The sequence below is a fragment of the Pipistrellus kuhlii genome, unplaced genomic scaffold, assembly GCF_014108245.1.
Source record: "Pipistrellus kuhlii isolate mPipKuh1 unplaced genomic scaffold, mPipKuh1.p scaffold_m20_p_11, whole genome shotgun sequence".
In the NCBI taxonomy this organism is placed as follows: domain Eukaryota; kingdom Metazoa; phylum Chordata; class Mammalia; order Chiroptera; family Vespertilionidae; genus Pipistrellus; species Pipistrellus kuhlii.
In genome coordinates this window covers 44140902-44157784 of record NW_023425416.1, presented here as the reverse complement: position 1 = coordinate 44157784, position 16883 = coordinate 44140902, and the positions used below count along the sequence as shown (strand labels likewise).

Below are 16883 nucleotides of genomic sequence, written 5' to 3'. Positions count from 1 at the left end.
GGATTAATTGTACAGTTATACAAACTGATATTTAATAAACATCATTGAGGCCCATTGATGTGGCTCAGTGGTTGAGCATCATCCTATGAACCAGGAGGTCATGGTTGGATTCGTCAGGGCACATGTCCGGGTTGCAGGCTTGGTCCCCAGTAGGGGGCGTGCAGGAAGCAGCCGTTTAATGATTCTTCTCTCTCATCAATGAAGTTTCTATCTTTCTCCCTCTCTCTTCCTCTCTGAAATCAATAAAAACATATAATAATAAATTTAAAAATATTAAAAAAGAAAAAAATCATTGAGTTTACTGATATTATTCAGGTAATGCATTATTATTACTTGAATAGGTACTCTTCTTGCAAATCGCCTTTTGTCTTTTAACTGATTTAGCAAAATATGTCATGCATCCTTTATTCAGAGCATAACACAGTATGTTCTTTTGGCAAGATTAATCTCTTGATTCCAGGTATTAGTTATTTTGCTCATGGATCTGAGAAAAATAGTGACATGGAAAGATAAACAGTGAAAGGTTAATGAAATTGCCAAAGCCGGTTTGGCTCAGTGGATAGAGCATCAGCCTGTGTGCGGACTGAAAGGTCCCCGGTTTGATTCCGGTCAAGGGCATGTACCTTGGTTGCGGGCACATCCCTAGTAGGGGGTGTGCAAGAGGCAGCTGATTGATGTTTCTCTCTCATCGATGTTTCTAACTCTCTATCCCTCTCTCTTCCTCTCAGTAAAAAATCAATGAAAAAAATAAATAAAAGGTTAATGAAATTGTCTTTCAAGGCTGAGGCTATCATGCAATGAAGCATGTGTTGATGTCTCCCTGTCTGGAGGTCCCTAATTCATGCCCTGAACTTCTATCAATGAAGTAGTCCAACCCCCTGTAAAATCTAAAGGGCGAGCAAACCTCCTGAAATTACAGAAGCACAGAAGCAACCCTTAGGCGGCTTTAGGGACAGGTTCTTAACATAGAATCCGTGGGCTTTTATTCAGGGGGTTCTAGAACCAACTGTGTATGCAAAGTTGTGTCTTAAGTGTATTTCCTTCTTTTTCTCAGGAGGCTGCTCAACTGCCACTTCCCTCTAGTGGTCTCGTCCAGCCGTTCTGTTGTGCCAAAGGGTATACAATCTCTCATCAGCGCTGTGTCATTTCCTGCAGGGCCTTACACAACCTGCCATTACCTTCTTTGCTTGTTTAAGTCAGTCTACCACACAGAGAGCAGGGTCCTGGTCTTCCTCCGGACCTCGGACCTTGTGGGTCTGCAGAGGTACTTGTGGGATGAATGACAGGTCTGTGTCCAGCAGATATCTAATGGACTCCATGTGCATTCCTCCTCCCCACTCCACACCATTCCTCTCGGGAAACAATTTTTATTTATTTTACTGATTTTTTTTTACAGAGAGGAAGGGAGAGGGATAGAGAGCTAGAAACATCCCCTACCGAGGATGTGCCCGCAGCCAAGGTACATGCCCTTGACCAAAATCGAACCTGGGAGGGACCCTTCAGAACGAAAGCCGAAGCTCTAACCACTGAGCTGTAAACCGATTTCGGCGGCATCGGGAAACAATTTTTAAAACCACTCGTTTTCATTTTGAAAATAAGGCTTCTCGCATTTCAACCACACCCACTCTCTCACCCCCGTTTCCTACCATCGGAACTGCCACCCCGGGCCACGTACCCAGGCCCATGAGGTCGGACAGTTTAGAGGCGACCAGGGCAGGTGCGGCCTTGAACAGATAACGCGCATCCGTTCCCATCCCGGGCCCTGGTTGAAGGCCCGGAGGACCCACCTCTAGGCCGCCCGGGCCTCGGCCTACGGTCCGGCGGGCGCATCCGCCACCTCCGTCCGGTGGGGTCCCCGCATCTCGCGAGGCGGAGGGGGGCGGGGTGGCCGGAGCCCCGCTCCCCCGGCGGCGGGGCGCTCGCCGCGGGACCACCGGCTGCACACGGGTTGGCCGCGATCGAGCCCGTCCGTCGCGCGCGCGCGCGCCGCCGCGGCCGCGGCCGCAACTACTTCCGGGTGAGCGGGGTCGCCGCCCCTGTGGCCCCGCCCCTCCGCCGCCTCCGCCTGCCGCTCGGGCCGCGGCTCCTCCCGGGGGCTGGTTCCCGCTGCCCGAGCCGCGGCGCCCCGGGGACACCGGCGTGACTGGCTGGCGGAGCGGCCGCCGGCTCCTGGAGCTGCCGTATCCAGCCCGGCCCGCCTGGCCGGGGACGTAGGACCGAGGTCGCCCTCCGCGCCCCTCGCCCTTTGCTCCCCGCTCTTCGCCCCGGCGGGCTCCGGCGGGCTCCCGGCGGGCGGGCGGGCGGGCCGCGCTCCGGCCCTTCCCGGGCGGCGCCGCAGCCACTGCCCGCGTCCAGCCACAGGTAAGGGCTGCTCTCCCCGCGGTCCGCGGGGCAGCGGGGATGGAGGGACCCCCTTTCCCGGCCTTCTTCAGCCCCGGGGTCCGCGCCGCCGCTGACCCCTGCTGGGGGCCGGGCTCCCCTGGAGCTGGCCGCGCCCCCGGGCGGGCTCCGGGGTCAGGGTCGCCCCCCGCCGCCCGCGGTCCCCGGCGTCTCGCCTGATGTCTAACGCGGACCCTGCGTCCTCCCGAGGGGAGGGTGTCCCTCCCTTGGAGCAGAGATGAGCTGGGCTGCTGTCCCTCTGTCTCGGGTGCTCCTGGCGCCTTCTTCCCCTTCCCGGACGCGGCACCCTCTTGGGTCTGTCCCAGCCTTGTCCACCCAGGGGACGGTGTCAGGCCGGTGGAGGGCGTACATTTATCTATCTATCTATCTATCTATCTATCTATCTATCTATCTATTTATTTTTGTAATGGCCTTTCCCACCCCCTTCCTCCTTGACCTGAACTGAAGTGCAGGCATAACTGGCGCTTGCTGGGAGTGTCCGGCTTCATGCTTGACTAATAGGGGGTGTTCTGCACACCCAGATTGTGAAGTTATGCTAGTCCAGCCCAGTCAGGCCTGCTGTTCCTGCCTCTGAAGATCCTGGAGGAAGCAGGAAGACCTAAGGAAACCCACCTTGTTTTCCTTCTTACGGGGGAGGGGGTCAAGCGGGAGTGAGCCGGGAGAGCGGAAAAGTTCAGGTGTTGGCTCTACTTGTTTCACTCTGGGAGATACAAATGTCAGGCTGCTGAGATGTGGCTCGCAGCCTGACATTTACCCTAAACCGTAACTAATTTGTAGCTCATTTTCTTTTGAGTTTCCATTTAATGACTCAGCAATTCTGCCAGAAATAGAAGAAAGAAAAAAAACCCTGTAGAGTAGGTGAGTTGACTAAAAGGTGTGTTGAGGATAACAGAGTGACCATTCCTTTATTTAAATCACAGATGGAAGGGAATGTGGATACAGGGATGGCATCAGAGAGGGAGAGGCACAAGGGATGGAAGGATGATTTTCTTAATGTTTAAAATAACTTTTTCCCCCCCAAGATAACATTTTATTTTGGGGGATAAGTCTGTTTTTGGAGGAGGCACAGGGTTGCAGATAAGAGTGAGTTGGCTGGGATTTGAGGCCTGCTGTGGTTTGAAAGTCTTGCAGAATTAACCCTGTTTTACCAACATCACGTTCTGTTGAGCCAATACAGAGATGATGATCTGGTATTCTAGTGATGTAGAATAAGAATTTTGGAAAGGGTGATTCATATAGGAAGTTAGGTCACTACTGGGTGAATCATTGATTTGGATCTTACAATCGGAGTAGAGGAAAGTTAGAAGTTTGTTGCTGCCTGTTTTATTAGGTGCCTTCACTCATTTTGTAGTAAGTGCTGTATTACACTTAAGTTTGTTGCTGGATATTTATTGTCATAAAGTGTAGTAAGGAAATAAAAATGGAACTTTGGCAAAGTTTGGATGTAGAATTGCTTGTTAGTTCCTAAGTGGATTGTTGTGAGTTTTACCCATATTTTGCCCAATGGGGAAGAGAAATGAAGGACTCTAGAAGCAACGTCAGGGAAAAGGAGAGCTACCTCTTTAAGGTAGGGACAAGTTCACTGAAAGGGTTTCACCCATTTTGCAAATCTATCCTTAAAAATGTGGAATGAGACTACACATTAGTGACTTCTTATTTAAGTTCTGGAATAGAAGAAAGTGTAGTGAAGTTGTCACTTATTATTGGAATGAATTCATTTAAAACTAGAAATAACTTTTTGTGCTGAAATGTAACTTGATCATTTTGGCTTTTAAAAAGCTGTTAAGCAAAATAACTTTGAATCACAGAGTTCTTGATACTCTTAGACTGTTTTCCTTTTCTTCTTTCTGCAATTCAGCTTATTTTACCTTGATTCTCATTTCTAAAGAACTTTAGTTATCTGTGATAAAGTAATGGTTAGTTTACCCTGTTGGTGTTGCTTACCAAATTCCTTTAATGCTTTGACGAAGTTTTGGCATCTTGTTTCCTAGATTATTGATCCTCAATTCAGAAAGTTCCCTAATGCTGCTTTTGATTTTTGTCTGGCCAACAGTGACATAAGAGTTTCAGTTCCCCTGATCAGAGACTCCCTTTTGGAAAATCCCTTGTGGAAACCACCGTCACGACCATCACTGATGGTCTGGGCAGGTAGATATTGAAGAGAAGCCTTCCTAGGTCAGGATTTAAGCATCTCTGTAATGAAGGAAAAAGCGACAGGGAGAATATATTTGACAAAGTAGATTCTTTCTCTCTGAAAACAAAAAACAAAAACAGATCTTTACTAGAAATGAGAGGGAGGGAGCAGTTTATCGCAAAGCCCTTTGTGAATTGGTTACCCTGCTCTTACTGTAAAAAGAAACAGAATTGCCAAAACCGGTTTGGCTCAGTGGATAGAGCATCGGCCTGGGGACTGAAAGGTCCCGGGTTCAATTCCGGTCAAGGGCATGTACCTTGGTTGCGGGCACATCCTCAGTAGGGGGTGTGCTAGAGGCAGTTGATGGATATTTCTCATCGGTGTTTCTACAATAATTCCCTATCCCTCTCTCTTCCTCTCTGCAAAAAATCAATAAAATATATTAAAAAATAAATAAATAAAAAGAAACAGAATTGATGATGGATAGAAAAAGAAAAAAAAATCTCCCTGCAGTGTGCTGGGAATGTTGATGAGGGTCACTTAAGAGGAAATAAATTCTTCTGTCCTCACCCTAGGATCACTGCACCTACAAAAGGCCCTTTCATAACCTTTTCCTTTTCGATAGTTGCTTTCTCTCTGGAGACTCTGAATGGAGAGATGGCCCTTTAACCAGGAAAACCTACTACCTTGTCTAGTTTGCATATAACGAATAGACTTTATGACCATCATTTCAGAACTTTTAAACTTCAGAGGAAGAAATTGAGAAAATTTACTCTGGGAATAAAATAACTGTCTATTTCCTCCATTTTCCCCTTTAAGATGATAGATAGGACACCTATGGAACTGATTAAATTTTTTTTTTTAATTTATTGATTTTAAAGAGAAAGAAGAAGGGGGACAAAGAGGGGAGGAACATTAACTTGTTGTTCCACCCATTTATGTAGTCATTGGTTGTTTCTTGTGTGCCCTGACTAGGGATCGAACCTGAAACCTTGGCATATCCAGATGGTGCTCTAACCAGCTGAACTCCTGAGCAGGGCAAAATGATTTTCTGTGTGTGTTGTCCATTGCACTTTCAAAACTTACTGGCCTATAATAAATTGGGCCAGACTTAAAATGAATCAAACAATGGGCTAAAAATTGGGTTTATCATGTTATAGTTTTTCATTTGTTCTATTATTTCTGTATTTTGGTGGGGGGACCAAGAGAATTCTAGTCTGTTTCTTTTAAAAATTAAAGAAAGACAAAACACACCCATATATTTGTATTGATTTCAGAGAGTGAAAAGAAGAGAGAGAGAGAAATATCAGTGATGAAACAGAATCATTGATCATCTACCTACTGCCCCTTACTGGGATCAAGCCCACAACCCTGGCATGTGCCCTGACTGGGAACTGTGACCTCCTGATTCATAGGTTGATGCTCAACCACTGAGCCACACTGGCCAGGCTATTCTGTTTCTTGAAGAAACTCTGAGATTTGTTGCATATGCATGCTTTTGTTTTGGCTTGTGTAGAGACAGCAGTAGATAAGAGTAGGAATGGTTAAGAAGAAGGAAAAAATGGCATACATGGAAGGAGAATGCTCATAATGGATTCAGTATATTTTTGTAGGACATTTTAAAATTGATAAAACATTTAAAAAGAAAACGTTATGTAGTGAAAAGGAAAACTCCTTTCTATGCTAAACTTTTCTCACTCCCCCACCCTCTAATCCAAGCAAACAGTATTAAAGGTATCCTGTGTACCCTTCTCCAAATTTTCTATTGCGTATGTAATCACATATGTTTAGGAGATATGTTCTACTCCTTTCATTCTTACCCTTGATATGTCTTAGAGCTCTTTCTATATTAGTATATATGTCTATCTGATTTTTTAAAACTTTTTTATTGAATTTATTGCGGTGACATTGGCTAATAAAATTGTATAAGTTTTGGGTGTACAATTCTATAATGCAACATCTGTACATTGTATTGTGTGTTCAGTACTCTTTAAGTTAAGTCTCTTTCCATCACCATTTATCCCTCCTATATCCTCTTCTATTTCAGCTGACCCACTTTCCCATCTGATTTTTTAAAAAGGCTGGATGTCCTGCCTAATGTAAATGGACCATAATTGATTAATTTTCCATAATTTATTTTGCCATTTTCTATTAAGAGGCATTTAGATTGTAGTTTTATACAAATGCCTCAATAGTGAACAACTCAATTATAAGTCTTTGTACTAGTCCATGAGTATTATATGGAATGTTTTCTGAAAGTGTGATTGCAGTATTGTGAAATTTAAAAGTTTATTTCAATCCTATCTTTGGCTTTATTTTATAATAGAAGTTAACTTATTTCTTAACCTTGAAGAGGGAGAAAGGAGCTCTTAATTACTTGTATTACTTATCCTTCTTTCCATTTAAAAAATATTGCAACTGTATTTTATAAGACAATTTAAAACATTTTAGAGTGACAGATGGTTCATTTTATTTGTCCTTGTCAGGGTAAATATACTATTACCAGTAGCTTAAGGACTGGTACTGTTCTGGACAAATCACTTCATTTATAATTGGTAATAGTTAAATGAATACTTTTTGTAGTAGGCTGATTGTTTTAGAATTTTATGACCAATATCGATGAAAAACATTGTATATAGTTTGACTTCTTGCCCTGCTGAAGTCTGCTACTATGTTGTTAGTCACGAGGGAAATAAATAAGCCAAGTCTTTTTCCTTTATCTTCTTCATTCCAGTGTATTCAAAATAAAACAAACCTCTGTGGAGTTTGAGATCTAAAAATCATTTTGCAAACCAGAGCGCTATTGGTGGGTTAATTTCCCAAGGCAGGAGGTAGGCACAGATTCAGTGTTTATTCTGCAGAGTGTTGTGAGCAGGATAAAGGAGGTGTAAAATTTTAATTTCTATGTTAGTTAGCTCACTCATGTCTAGAGGAGGTTCAGGAATCTTTGCCCTTTTCACATGAGAGAGACCAGAGAAACAAAAGCGCTGAGGGGCCAAGGTGTTATGATGAAGTTGGAACTTGTGAGTGGCAGTTTCCCTGGCTGGTGCCCAGGTCTATTTTGAGGCCTTGTCAAAGCTCGCCTGACAGAGCCTACCACAGAACTGTAATCTGTCCTGGTCCTTCTGTGGCTCCGGAAGGCCCGCGGTTGAGGGACAGTGGCATCCACAGAAGAGGGAGCTATAAAGGACATTGGCCTTCAGACGATGAAGGCTACATTGTGAGGTGAAGATCTGCTTAGCACACATACCCTAGGATCCAGGGGTTTGCCTTCCTTTTTAAAGGAAAGAGCATGATCAAGAAAAACGAATGAGGGAAGTGTTTTAGAAAAACGTGCACAAGCACGAGCACAGGACTGTATCAGTATTGATATTACATTCTGGTTCTGAGAGTGTTTGCCAAGAATCAGCCACATGTTTTACAAGGGAAAGCATTGCTATTACTGGCATAGGGAGGCCATGCCCCTAGTTGAAATAGTCTAATTCAGAGACCTTCACACTTGTCATTGGGATCAAAAGGACACTGGGAGTGATGAGCTGTTTTGCAGGATTATTTTGAGTTCATACAGAACTCATTCTCTTCTTCCCATAGAGCTGTTAACAGTGCAATATCATGAAGTTATTTCTTTAAACTCTATCACACTAGAGGCCCAGTGCATGAAAACTTATGCACTGGAGGGGGGTTACAGGGGGTGGGGGCTGGCCGGGAGCCCCCTCTCTCAGTCCCGGAGCTCTCAGGGGCAGGAGGCAACCCAGGGATCAGGGAAGGCAATGCCCCTTAACACCTCTGCTGCAGCCACTGCTGGCAGCACAAGCCTCAGCCAGCCCTGGTTACCTGAGCCTGGGGTGGCCCTGGGCAGCTGGGTAGCTGCCATCCGAGGTTGACCTGTGCCTCAGGCCAGGCCTGAGGGGCTGAGGGGACTGGGGGACTCTGGAGGCAAGCGCTTGTAACTGCCAGGCCTAGGGGCAGGCCTGGCCTTGCTGTACACCTGCTGCCCCGGTGGGGACTGGGCACTGCCATCTTGTGGCTGTGAGCGCCACCATCTTTGAGGGTGGGGCAGTCAATTAGCATATTCCCTCTTGGCTGCGGGCACCACCATCTTTGAGACAGTGTGAGAGTCAATTAGCATATTCCCTCTTTATTATAATAGGATGGTAGCTCCCAGCATAGCTGCCTGTACCATGTGCTTCTCATAAAAACCTTGGTGTTTTCTATACTTAGAGAACGAAGCGCTTGAGTGTAAAGTTCTTTAACTGATCTCACTTGTTAGACTAGAAAGCTGTAAAAGAGCTTAGTGCTCCACCCTTTGGACCAAGGTTCATCTCACCACACTTAGCTGTATACCCTGTATTGCAGTAAAGGTTGTTTGAGGAGTGTGGCATATAGACTTAATGTACAGATGCAAAGCCTGCATCCTTTCTTTTGCTTTAGATTAGGTTGTGACTCCAGGAAATTAGTTTTTTCTTGCCCTTAGAAATTTGGTTGGTAGCATTTGATGAAGATGTTTTTAGTATTCAATGTGAGAAGAAAAAATAAACTGGAGGGTTTTTGGTTTTTACTCCTCCTCTATCCCTATCACCTGGTTTATTTCTGTTATCTTCCTTCCCTGTTTCCGCCTTCTACTCCTACCCCCTTACCACCCCCCCCCCCAAAAAAAAAAGTAAGAAAAAAAAAGTGAGGTTAGAGCAGAGCAGAGGTGAGACAGTGGAAAAGAGGTTTGGAAAGCCTCAGAGTACAAGCTTTACTTGTACAAAACATGCATATGAGCATGTTTTTATTCTTAGAAGTGGGATATTAAAAACTTTTTAAAAGAATCACAGTTCATCTCTTCCATTGTTTGCACTTTGAGCTCTGTATATCTTGGTTTTCCTTATTATGAATGCCAACATTTTAAGTACTTGGTTTTTGTTTTTTTTCTTCACTCAAGGTCATGTTCATTGACTTTTAAGAGGGGGGAAGGAAGAGAGAGAGAGAGAGAGAGAGAGAGAGAGAGAGAGAGACATCTCAATTGCTTGCTTCCCCTACACGCCACAAATCCTAGGTATGTGCCCTGACCAGAAATTGAATCTGAGACCTTTCGGTGTATAGGACAACTCTCCAACCAATAGTGCCACTATAAAATATATGTATTTTAACTACTTTTGCTATAAAATACATATACTGCTTTAGGAAACAAATTTAATTTTTTAAAAAATATGTTTTTTTAATTGATTTTTAGAGAGAGAGGAAGGGAGAGAGAGGAATACCTATGAGAGAGTTGATTTATGCACACCCCTTACTGGGGATTAAGCCCAAAACTTGGGCATGTGTCCTGACTTGAAATTGAATTGGTGACCTCTTGGTGCATGTGGGTGGATCCTCAACCCCTGAGCCACATAGGCTGGGCAACAAGTTTTATTTTTAAGTTACTTGTTCTGATCACTTTGTTATTCTTTCAACATCCCCCACTTTTTTTTTTTTTTAAGTGAAATCATTTTACCAGCTAGGAGCAATATTTTGGTTTTCTTTTTTCTAAGTTAAAGAGAGTACAGTATACTGTACGCAGAGGATTAGGATGTTTAAATATTTATTTTCCTGTTAAATGGTTTAAATCATTAATAACAAACAGTACGATTAGTAAGAATACATGTTGTTGCTTTAAAAAAAAGTGTTTCATTAAGTGACCCAAGGATTATAAGACAAAAGAAAGAAATGGGGGAGATCGGTTTTGAAGTAGATGTTTCTTCCCCTGACATGGATATCTAAGTGGATGGTCAAGGAATTGGGACAGTCACTGCTCACCTCTGTTACCAAACTCACCTTTTGTTCCCCATCCCAAGTTTTCCGCGCCCCCCCCCCCCCCCAAATTGTAAAATATACATGGCTCAATTTAACACATAAGCCATTTTTAAAAAGTATTCTTTTTTATTGTTTTCAGAGAGGAAGGAAGAGGGAGAGAGAGAGAGAAACATCAGCGATGAGAGAGAATCATTGATTGGCTGCCTCTTGTACACTGAGGATCGATCCCACAACTGGTTCATGTGCTCTAACTGGAGATCTAACTGACCTCCTGGTTCATAGGTCGATGCTCAACCACTGAGCCATGCTGACCAGGCATTTCCTCTTTATTCTTATAAAAAGGAGCCAAGTGTTGGTATAAGGACTTTTATGAGTAGAAGTAAATGCAATTTAAGGGGAACTCATTGCAAGTATCTCTGGAGTGGAGTGGCACTTGGATTAGCTACTCTCACAGCTGTGCTGTTTGTTAGCTCTGCTCTTCTCTGCAGTCGTTCCCCATGAACATTATGCTTACATTGCATTATGTCTCCTTGTTGCCTTCTGGTATCTTGCCTACCATTCAGGATATTCGTTTGCCCTTTCTATCTATGGCAGATTTAAGCTAAACAAAGTTGACCAATAAACATGGCTCCAAAGAGGGAAAACATTAACGTTTTCCTTTTTCATATAAAAACTAGAGGCTTGGTGTACGATATTCACAGTCTGAGACCCCTTGGGGGATGTCCGCCTGCTGGCTTAGGCCTAGGGGTATAGTGCTTAAGCTGGCAGGCAGACATCCTTCTAGCAGTCTGGGGTTCTTGCAGTCCGGGACCCCTTGCTCCTTACTGGCTTCTGGCTGAGCTGTGCTCCCGCAGCTCCTTCATTGAGTGTTGGCTCCCTGATGGTCAGTGCATGTCTTGGTGACCAGTCGTTCCACCATTCAGTTGATTTGCATATTAGGATTTTATTATATAGGATTACTTTCTCATGTAAAAATATCTTGGGTCACTATTATTTTTTTTCCAGTGAGTGAGCTACAGGAGGTGGAAAGAACCATAGAGGTCTTCAGGGAAACCTGAAAATTTCAAATAATTTTTCTCTGATAATAAAAACTTATAGACTTAAAAATTGATGTGTTTTTCCCCCACAGAACTTTGAGGACCTCAGTGGTTGCTTTTTTGTTATAATTTGACTGTTTGATTTGAGTCAGATTTTTAATTTTAAAGTTTAATTCAATGGCGTTTATTCTGTTTAAAATTAGCAATGTGTTTTTCATTTACTTAGAATTTCATTATGTCTCTAAAAGTGATGGTTAATGTTAAATCTGGTCTTTTTTTTTTTTTTTTTTTTTTTTTTTTTTTAAAGTAAAAATTGCATAGACTGGCCAGATAGTTCATTTACACCAAGTCCCGATATGCCAAGATTGCAGGTATGATCCCCAGTCAAGGCACATATAAGAATCCACCAATGAATGCATAAATAAGTGGAACAACAAATTGGTATTTCTCTCTTTCTCAAATAAATAAATATTTAAAAAATTACATAGAAAGGTATGCATAGATCTTAAGTGTACCATTTAATGACCTCTGTCTTCTATTTCCTTCTCAATCAATCATTCCAGTAACACTATTAAATAACACCCATTGTAAGGTCACAGCCCGAAAGCTTGTGTGTTCATTTAGATTTTCAAAAATAGACTGAAAACCACAATGTACCTTAAAAAATTTTTAATTTCATTATGTAAATATACTGAATAGTATAATGAATATACTATAGGCATTTGTATTTTTTAAAGGCATTTTTATTTTTTCCAGATTGTTCCATGCTTTAGCAAAATTTCTTATCATGGCTAATGATATCATATAATGCATACAGTAGGAAATATCTCGAAGATACTTTTGGTTAGTTAAAAGTATGAAATTGTAAAGAAAGGAAAGGATTACTCTTTTATCAACTTCATAAACTAAATATGTAAAAGAGGTAGCTAATTCAAGATACTTTAAATAATTAATGGTGCTTTATAAGTTTATTAAGTGGTGGATGCACTTAACGCCTTTGAGCCCACATTAACCATGTTAAATAGCTGGGACAGTTTCTGCTCTACAGGTGAAGAAACCAAGGTTCGGGCAGTAGGAAGGACAGGGCAGCAGTTGCTTGTGCAATCAGATGAACTCACGTCCTCTCACTTGAAATCCCGTCCGGTGGGAACAACTGCAGCCACACTGCCTTTAGTTCAGGTGCCATTCCAGATACCATGGATTGCTTATGAATAACTACCAAGTATTGCATTGTGCAGACCAGAGTCATCTGTAATGACAACTGTGAGGCAGAGACTTACCTTGCCAATGTTTTGAGTTCTCCATGATGACATGTTTAGATATAAGGGAACTGCAACTATCAGTATCCAGACAGAACTAAGTGTTCTGTATTTAGAATGTGACATACTGATATTACATACACATTCTGTTCTCACAAAAGGGAACAATCTCATGATTAAAGTGCCACTCAGTGTGGCAGAATGCCTGCTTTTCAGAACTGTGTTCTCTGAGAAGATCATTGGGGAAGAGAAAGCCTTCCTGATGTATCTGTCTGTTTTGGAAGGTTTATATTCCACAACATTCTGAAGGTACTTCCCTTCTTTCCCTTAGATAGACCAATACGTAATGACAAAACCATCTGGAGAAAATCAGCTGGACATTGTCTGGGTAGAGAACTTGACAAAAGGCAGACTGTTTTGTTTTTGTTGGTGTAAAGGTTTAGCTCTTGGTGTAGTCGATTCCACTAAGGAAAAGCTGGGAGAGAGTAGCATGGCTCCTCGGGAAAAGTGTTCTTTGGGATAGAAACGTACTGTACGTCCTTTTAGGATAAGAAACAGAAATAACATATTTGAGTCTTTATCCTTATTTTTATAATTTTGTTGAAAAGCAGTTTTCCATTGCCTATGCCAGAAATATTTTTTTGAAGGTTTTCCCCTGTCACTGATGGTAGAATGTTCTGGAGTTATTAGAAGATAGATTGCATAGGAGCTGAAAACCTTTAAGGATGCCTGCCTACAGAGTACAAATAATACAGTTCTTCAAAAGCACTCGATTGTTTTATTTTTATTTTACATTTTATTGATTTCAAAGAGGAAAGGAGGGTGAGAGAGCAATAGCTATCAATGATGAGAGAGAATCATCCTGCATGCCCCACACTGGGGATCAAGCCTCCAACCTTGACTGTGCTTGGGAATCGAACCATGACCTTCTGGTTTATAGGTCAACCATGGAGCCACACTAGCTGGCAACACTAGATTGTTTTATTAAATAGGTAATGATTGGTCTGCCTCTTGGGCAGTTTAAAAAGGTGATAGGACCTGGCCAATCACATAAAAACCTAGATACCCTCTGTAGCTAGGACAAGGAAGACAAGCAAGAACTTGTTCCCATTTCCTATTTATCCTCTGCCGCTGTCCCTTCTTTTTGTCATCTTATTCTCCGTACTAGTTAGCCTGAAGCTTGTTGAAACAGTTTTGTTTTGAGGCATTTTTAAGAAACGATAATTTAAAAAAATTTAGAGTTAGAGAGAGAGAGAGAGAGAGAGAGAGAGAGAGAGAGAGAGAGGAGATTTGTTCTTCTTATTTATGTATTCATTTATTGATTCTTGTATGTACCTTGACTTGGGATCAAACCTGAAACCTTGGCATTTCAGGACCATGCTCTGAACAACTGAGCTACCCGGCCAGGACCAAGATAATTCTTTATGTAAATCTGTGTGCTAGGAATATGCTGGCCGGTCTAAAGTCTAAGGCAGTGTTAAGAAAGAAGCAAAATGGATTCTGGGGAAAGAGGAGAAAGAAGTGCATTCAAAAGTGTACCACCAGCGTTGGCTTCAGGTAGTGTACCTTAGCTGTATAGTATATTGTGCCTAATTTGGTTGTGATCTCTTTTGAGGAAAATTTATTTTTTGAGCCTTGAATGTTTTAGTTTTTTTAAAATGCATGTATCTTTCTCTAGTGCTATTGAAATTTTAGAGAATCAAGGAAAAAAAACAAACAAACCCACCCATAATCCTATCCTCCTAATGAAACCACTGTTGCACATACTTTCAGCAACATCTTTTTTCTTCTGTAATTATTTTGTGTGTCTAGAATTAGAAAATGCCTATGTTTTTGTCTCATGCTTCTGTGAAATGTCTTTCACTGTGTCCTTGGAAAGCTGGCTGAAGGACAATAATTGGATGTTACCCCACAGTATGTTAGCTAAACTGTCATTCTAGTCTGAAAGGGAACTTCATATTGCCTTCTGCTTTTTTTCTCAGTAGGTGATTAATATTTGTACACATTACTATTAAGTAAGTGATGGATGATCTTTAAAATTATGCTGAGGGTGAGGAGTATGGGAGACTAATGAGAAAGTTCTGTGTTTTTCAGACATTGTCCTGATTAGTAGCTCAGATTTATTAGCTGCTACTTTTATACATTCATTCTTTTGTTTGTTTTCATTTAAATGAGTTCTTTTCTCATTTTTTCCATTAAACTTACATAACAAATTTATTTTATTTCATTTATTTATTTTTTATTCCTGACCTCTCTTTATTTTTATTTTCTAAATAAGTTTTTATTGTTCAGATTATTACAATTGTTCCTCTTTTTACCCCCCATAGTTCCCCTCCGCCTGGTTCTTACCCCACCCTCTGCCCTTACCCCCCATACTGTCCTCATCCATAGGTGTACAATTTTTGTCCAGTCTCTTCCCGCACCCCCTACACCACTTCCCCCCTGAGAATTGTTAGTCCACTCCCTTTCTATGTTTCTGATTCTATTATATTCACCCGTTTATTCTGTTCATCAGATTTTTTATTCACTTGATTTTCAGATTCACTTGTTGATAGGTATTTGTTGTTCATAATTTTTATCTTTACCTTTTTCTTCTTTTTCCTCTTCTTAAAGAATACTTTTTAGCATTTCATATAATACTGGTTTTGCGGTGATAAACTCCTTTAACTTTTTCTTATCTGTGAAGCTCTTTATCTGTCTTCAATTCTGAATGATAGCTTTGCTGGGTAGAGTAATCTTGATTGTAGGTTCTTGCTATTCATCACTTTGAAAATTTCTTGCCACTCCCTTCTGGCCTGCATAGTTTCTATTGAGAAATCAGCCGACAATCTGTATGGGTGCTCCCTTGTAGGTAACTTTTTTTCTCTTGCTGTTTTTAATATTTTCTTTGTCTTTTGCTCTTGGCATTTTAATTACAGTAAGAGGTGTCTTGGTGTGGTCCTCTTTGGATTCCTCTTGTTTGGGGTTCTGTGCGCTTCCTTGACTTGTAAGTCTATTTCTTTCACCAGTTGGGGGAAGTTTTCTGTCATTATCTCTTCAAATAGGTTTTCAGTATCTTGCTCTCTTTTTCTGGCACCCCAATAATTCGGATGTGGTACTCTTGAAGTTGTTCCCGAGGCTGCTTACACTATCCTCATATTTTTGGATTCTATTTGCTTTTTGCTTTTCCAGTTGGGTGTTTTTTGCTTCTTTGTATTTCAATTATTTGACTTGATTCTTACGATCCTGTAATCTGCTGTTGGATCTTAGTATATTATTTTTTATTTCAGTCAGTGTATGCTTAATTTCTAGTTGGTCCTTTTTCATATCCTTGAGGGTCTCACTAAATTTATCAGCCTTTTCTAGAAAATTCTTGTAAAACCTTATAACCGTGATTTTGAACTCTATATCCAGTCGTTTGCTTTCATCCATTCCTTTCATTCGTGACCTGTTTCTTTGTCTCCGCATTTTGGCTGCTTCTCTGAGTTGATAGAGTAGCTTTGTTTGCTAGGTGTCCTGTAGGGCCCAGTGGCTCAACCTCCTCTGTTACCTAAAGTGGATACTCTTGGTGCACTCCTTTGTGGGCTGTGTGCACAGTCCTGTTGTAGTTAAGCCTTGATTGTTGGTATTACTGGGAGGAATTGACCTCCAGGCCAGTTGGCAGTGAGGATCAGCTGTGTCTATGCAGGAAGAACTTCTGTGCTGGAGACACCTTTATGAGACAAGACTTGCAAAAGCCTCTGTGCTCAGCTTAGATAGAGCAGAGTCTCAGGGTGGGGCAGACAGCAGCGGCTTCCCATCATCCCTGCCCTAAAAAGCCCCTTGGTTCCAGTGACCTGTGGTAATTGCTGTAGGCACCTCAGAGAGAAAGCTGCCCTCAAGTTTCACCTGCTGCCAGACAGTCCAGTTTCTCCCTGAATGAGTCTGGAAACACAGAGTCTCACACAGAACTGGAGTTCAGAGCAGTTGAGAGCTTTTGTCTCCCTCCCAATTGAGAAAGCCAGCTACATACTTAGTTGCCAGCCCTCTCTGTGTGCGCTCCTCTGTACCTCTACACTTTACTTCTGCATCTCCTCTGAATTTCAGTGTGCTTTTCTCTTTCCTTTTAGTTGTAGAATTTTCACTTAGCCAACCTTCCTGTGGTTCCGGATGATGTATGTTTTGTCTTTTAGTTGTAGTTTTAAAATTGTTGTGCAAGGCAGTAGTTTAGGTGTTTAACCTATGCTGCCATCTTGGTTTCTCAAGTTTTTTTCTTATATTCAGATATATTTTCTATGGCAGAGTAATAAACTATCA

At 42.0% G+C, this 16883-nt stretch overlaps 1 protein-coding gene across 40 annotated transcripts in view; it reads left to right on the top strand.

Moving 5' to 3' along the window:
- Positions 1–1104: 1104 nt before the first annotated feature.
- LRRFIP2 (LRR binding FLII interacting protein 2) overlaps positions 1105–16883 on the top strand; it is a 93500-nt gene continuing 77721 nt past the window's right edge. For 12 of the 40 annotated variants that reach the window (XM_045579397.1, XM_045579404.1, XM_045579406.1 and 9 more), the window contains exon 1: positions 1263–1286. In XM_045579397.1, the coding sequence (XP_045435353.1) occupies positions 1276–1286 (11 nt within the window). In that variant the 5' untranslated portion in view covers positions 1263–1275. Of the gene's footprint in view, positions 1287–2040; positions 2362–3922; positions 3968–5155; positions 5311–16883 lie in introns of those variants that run through there. The other 28 variants (XM_045579381.1, XM_045579379.1, XM_045579383.1 and 25 more) reach the window with 11 other exon arrangements.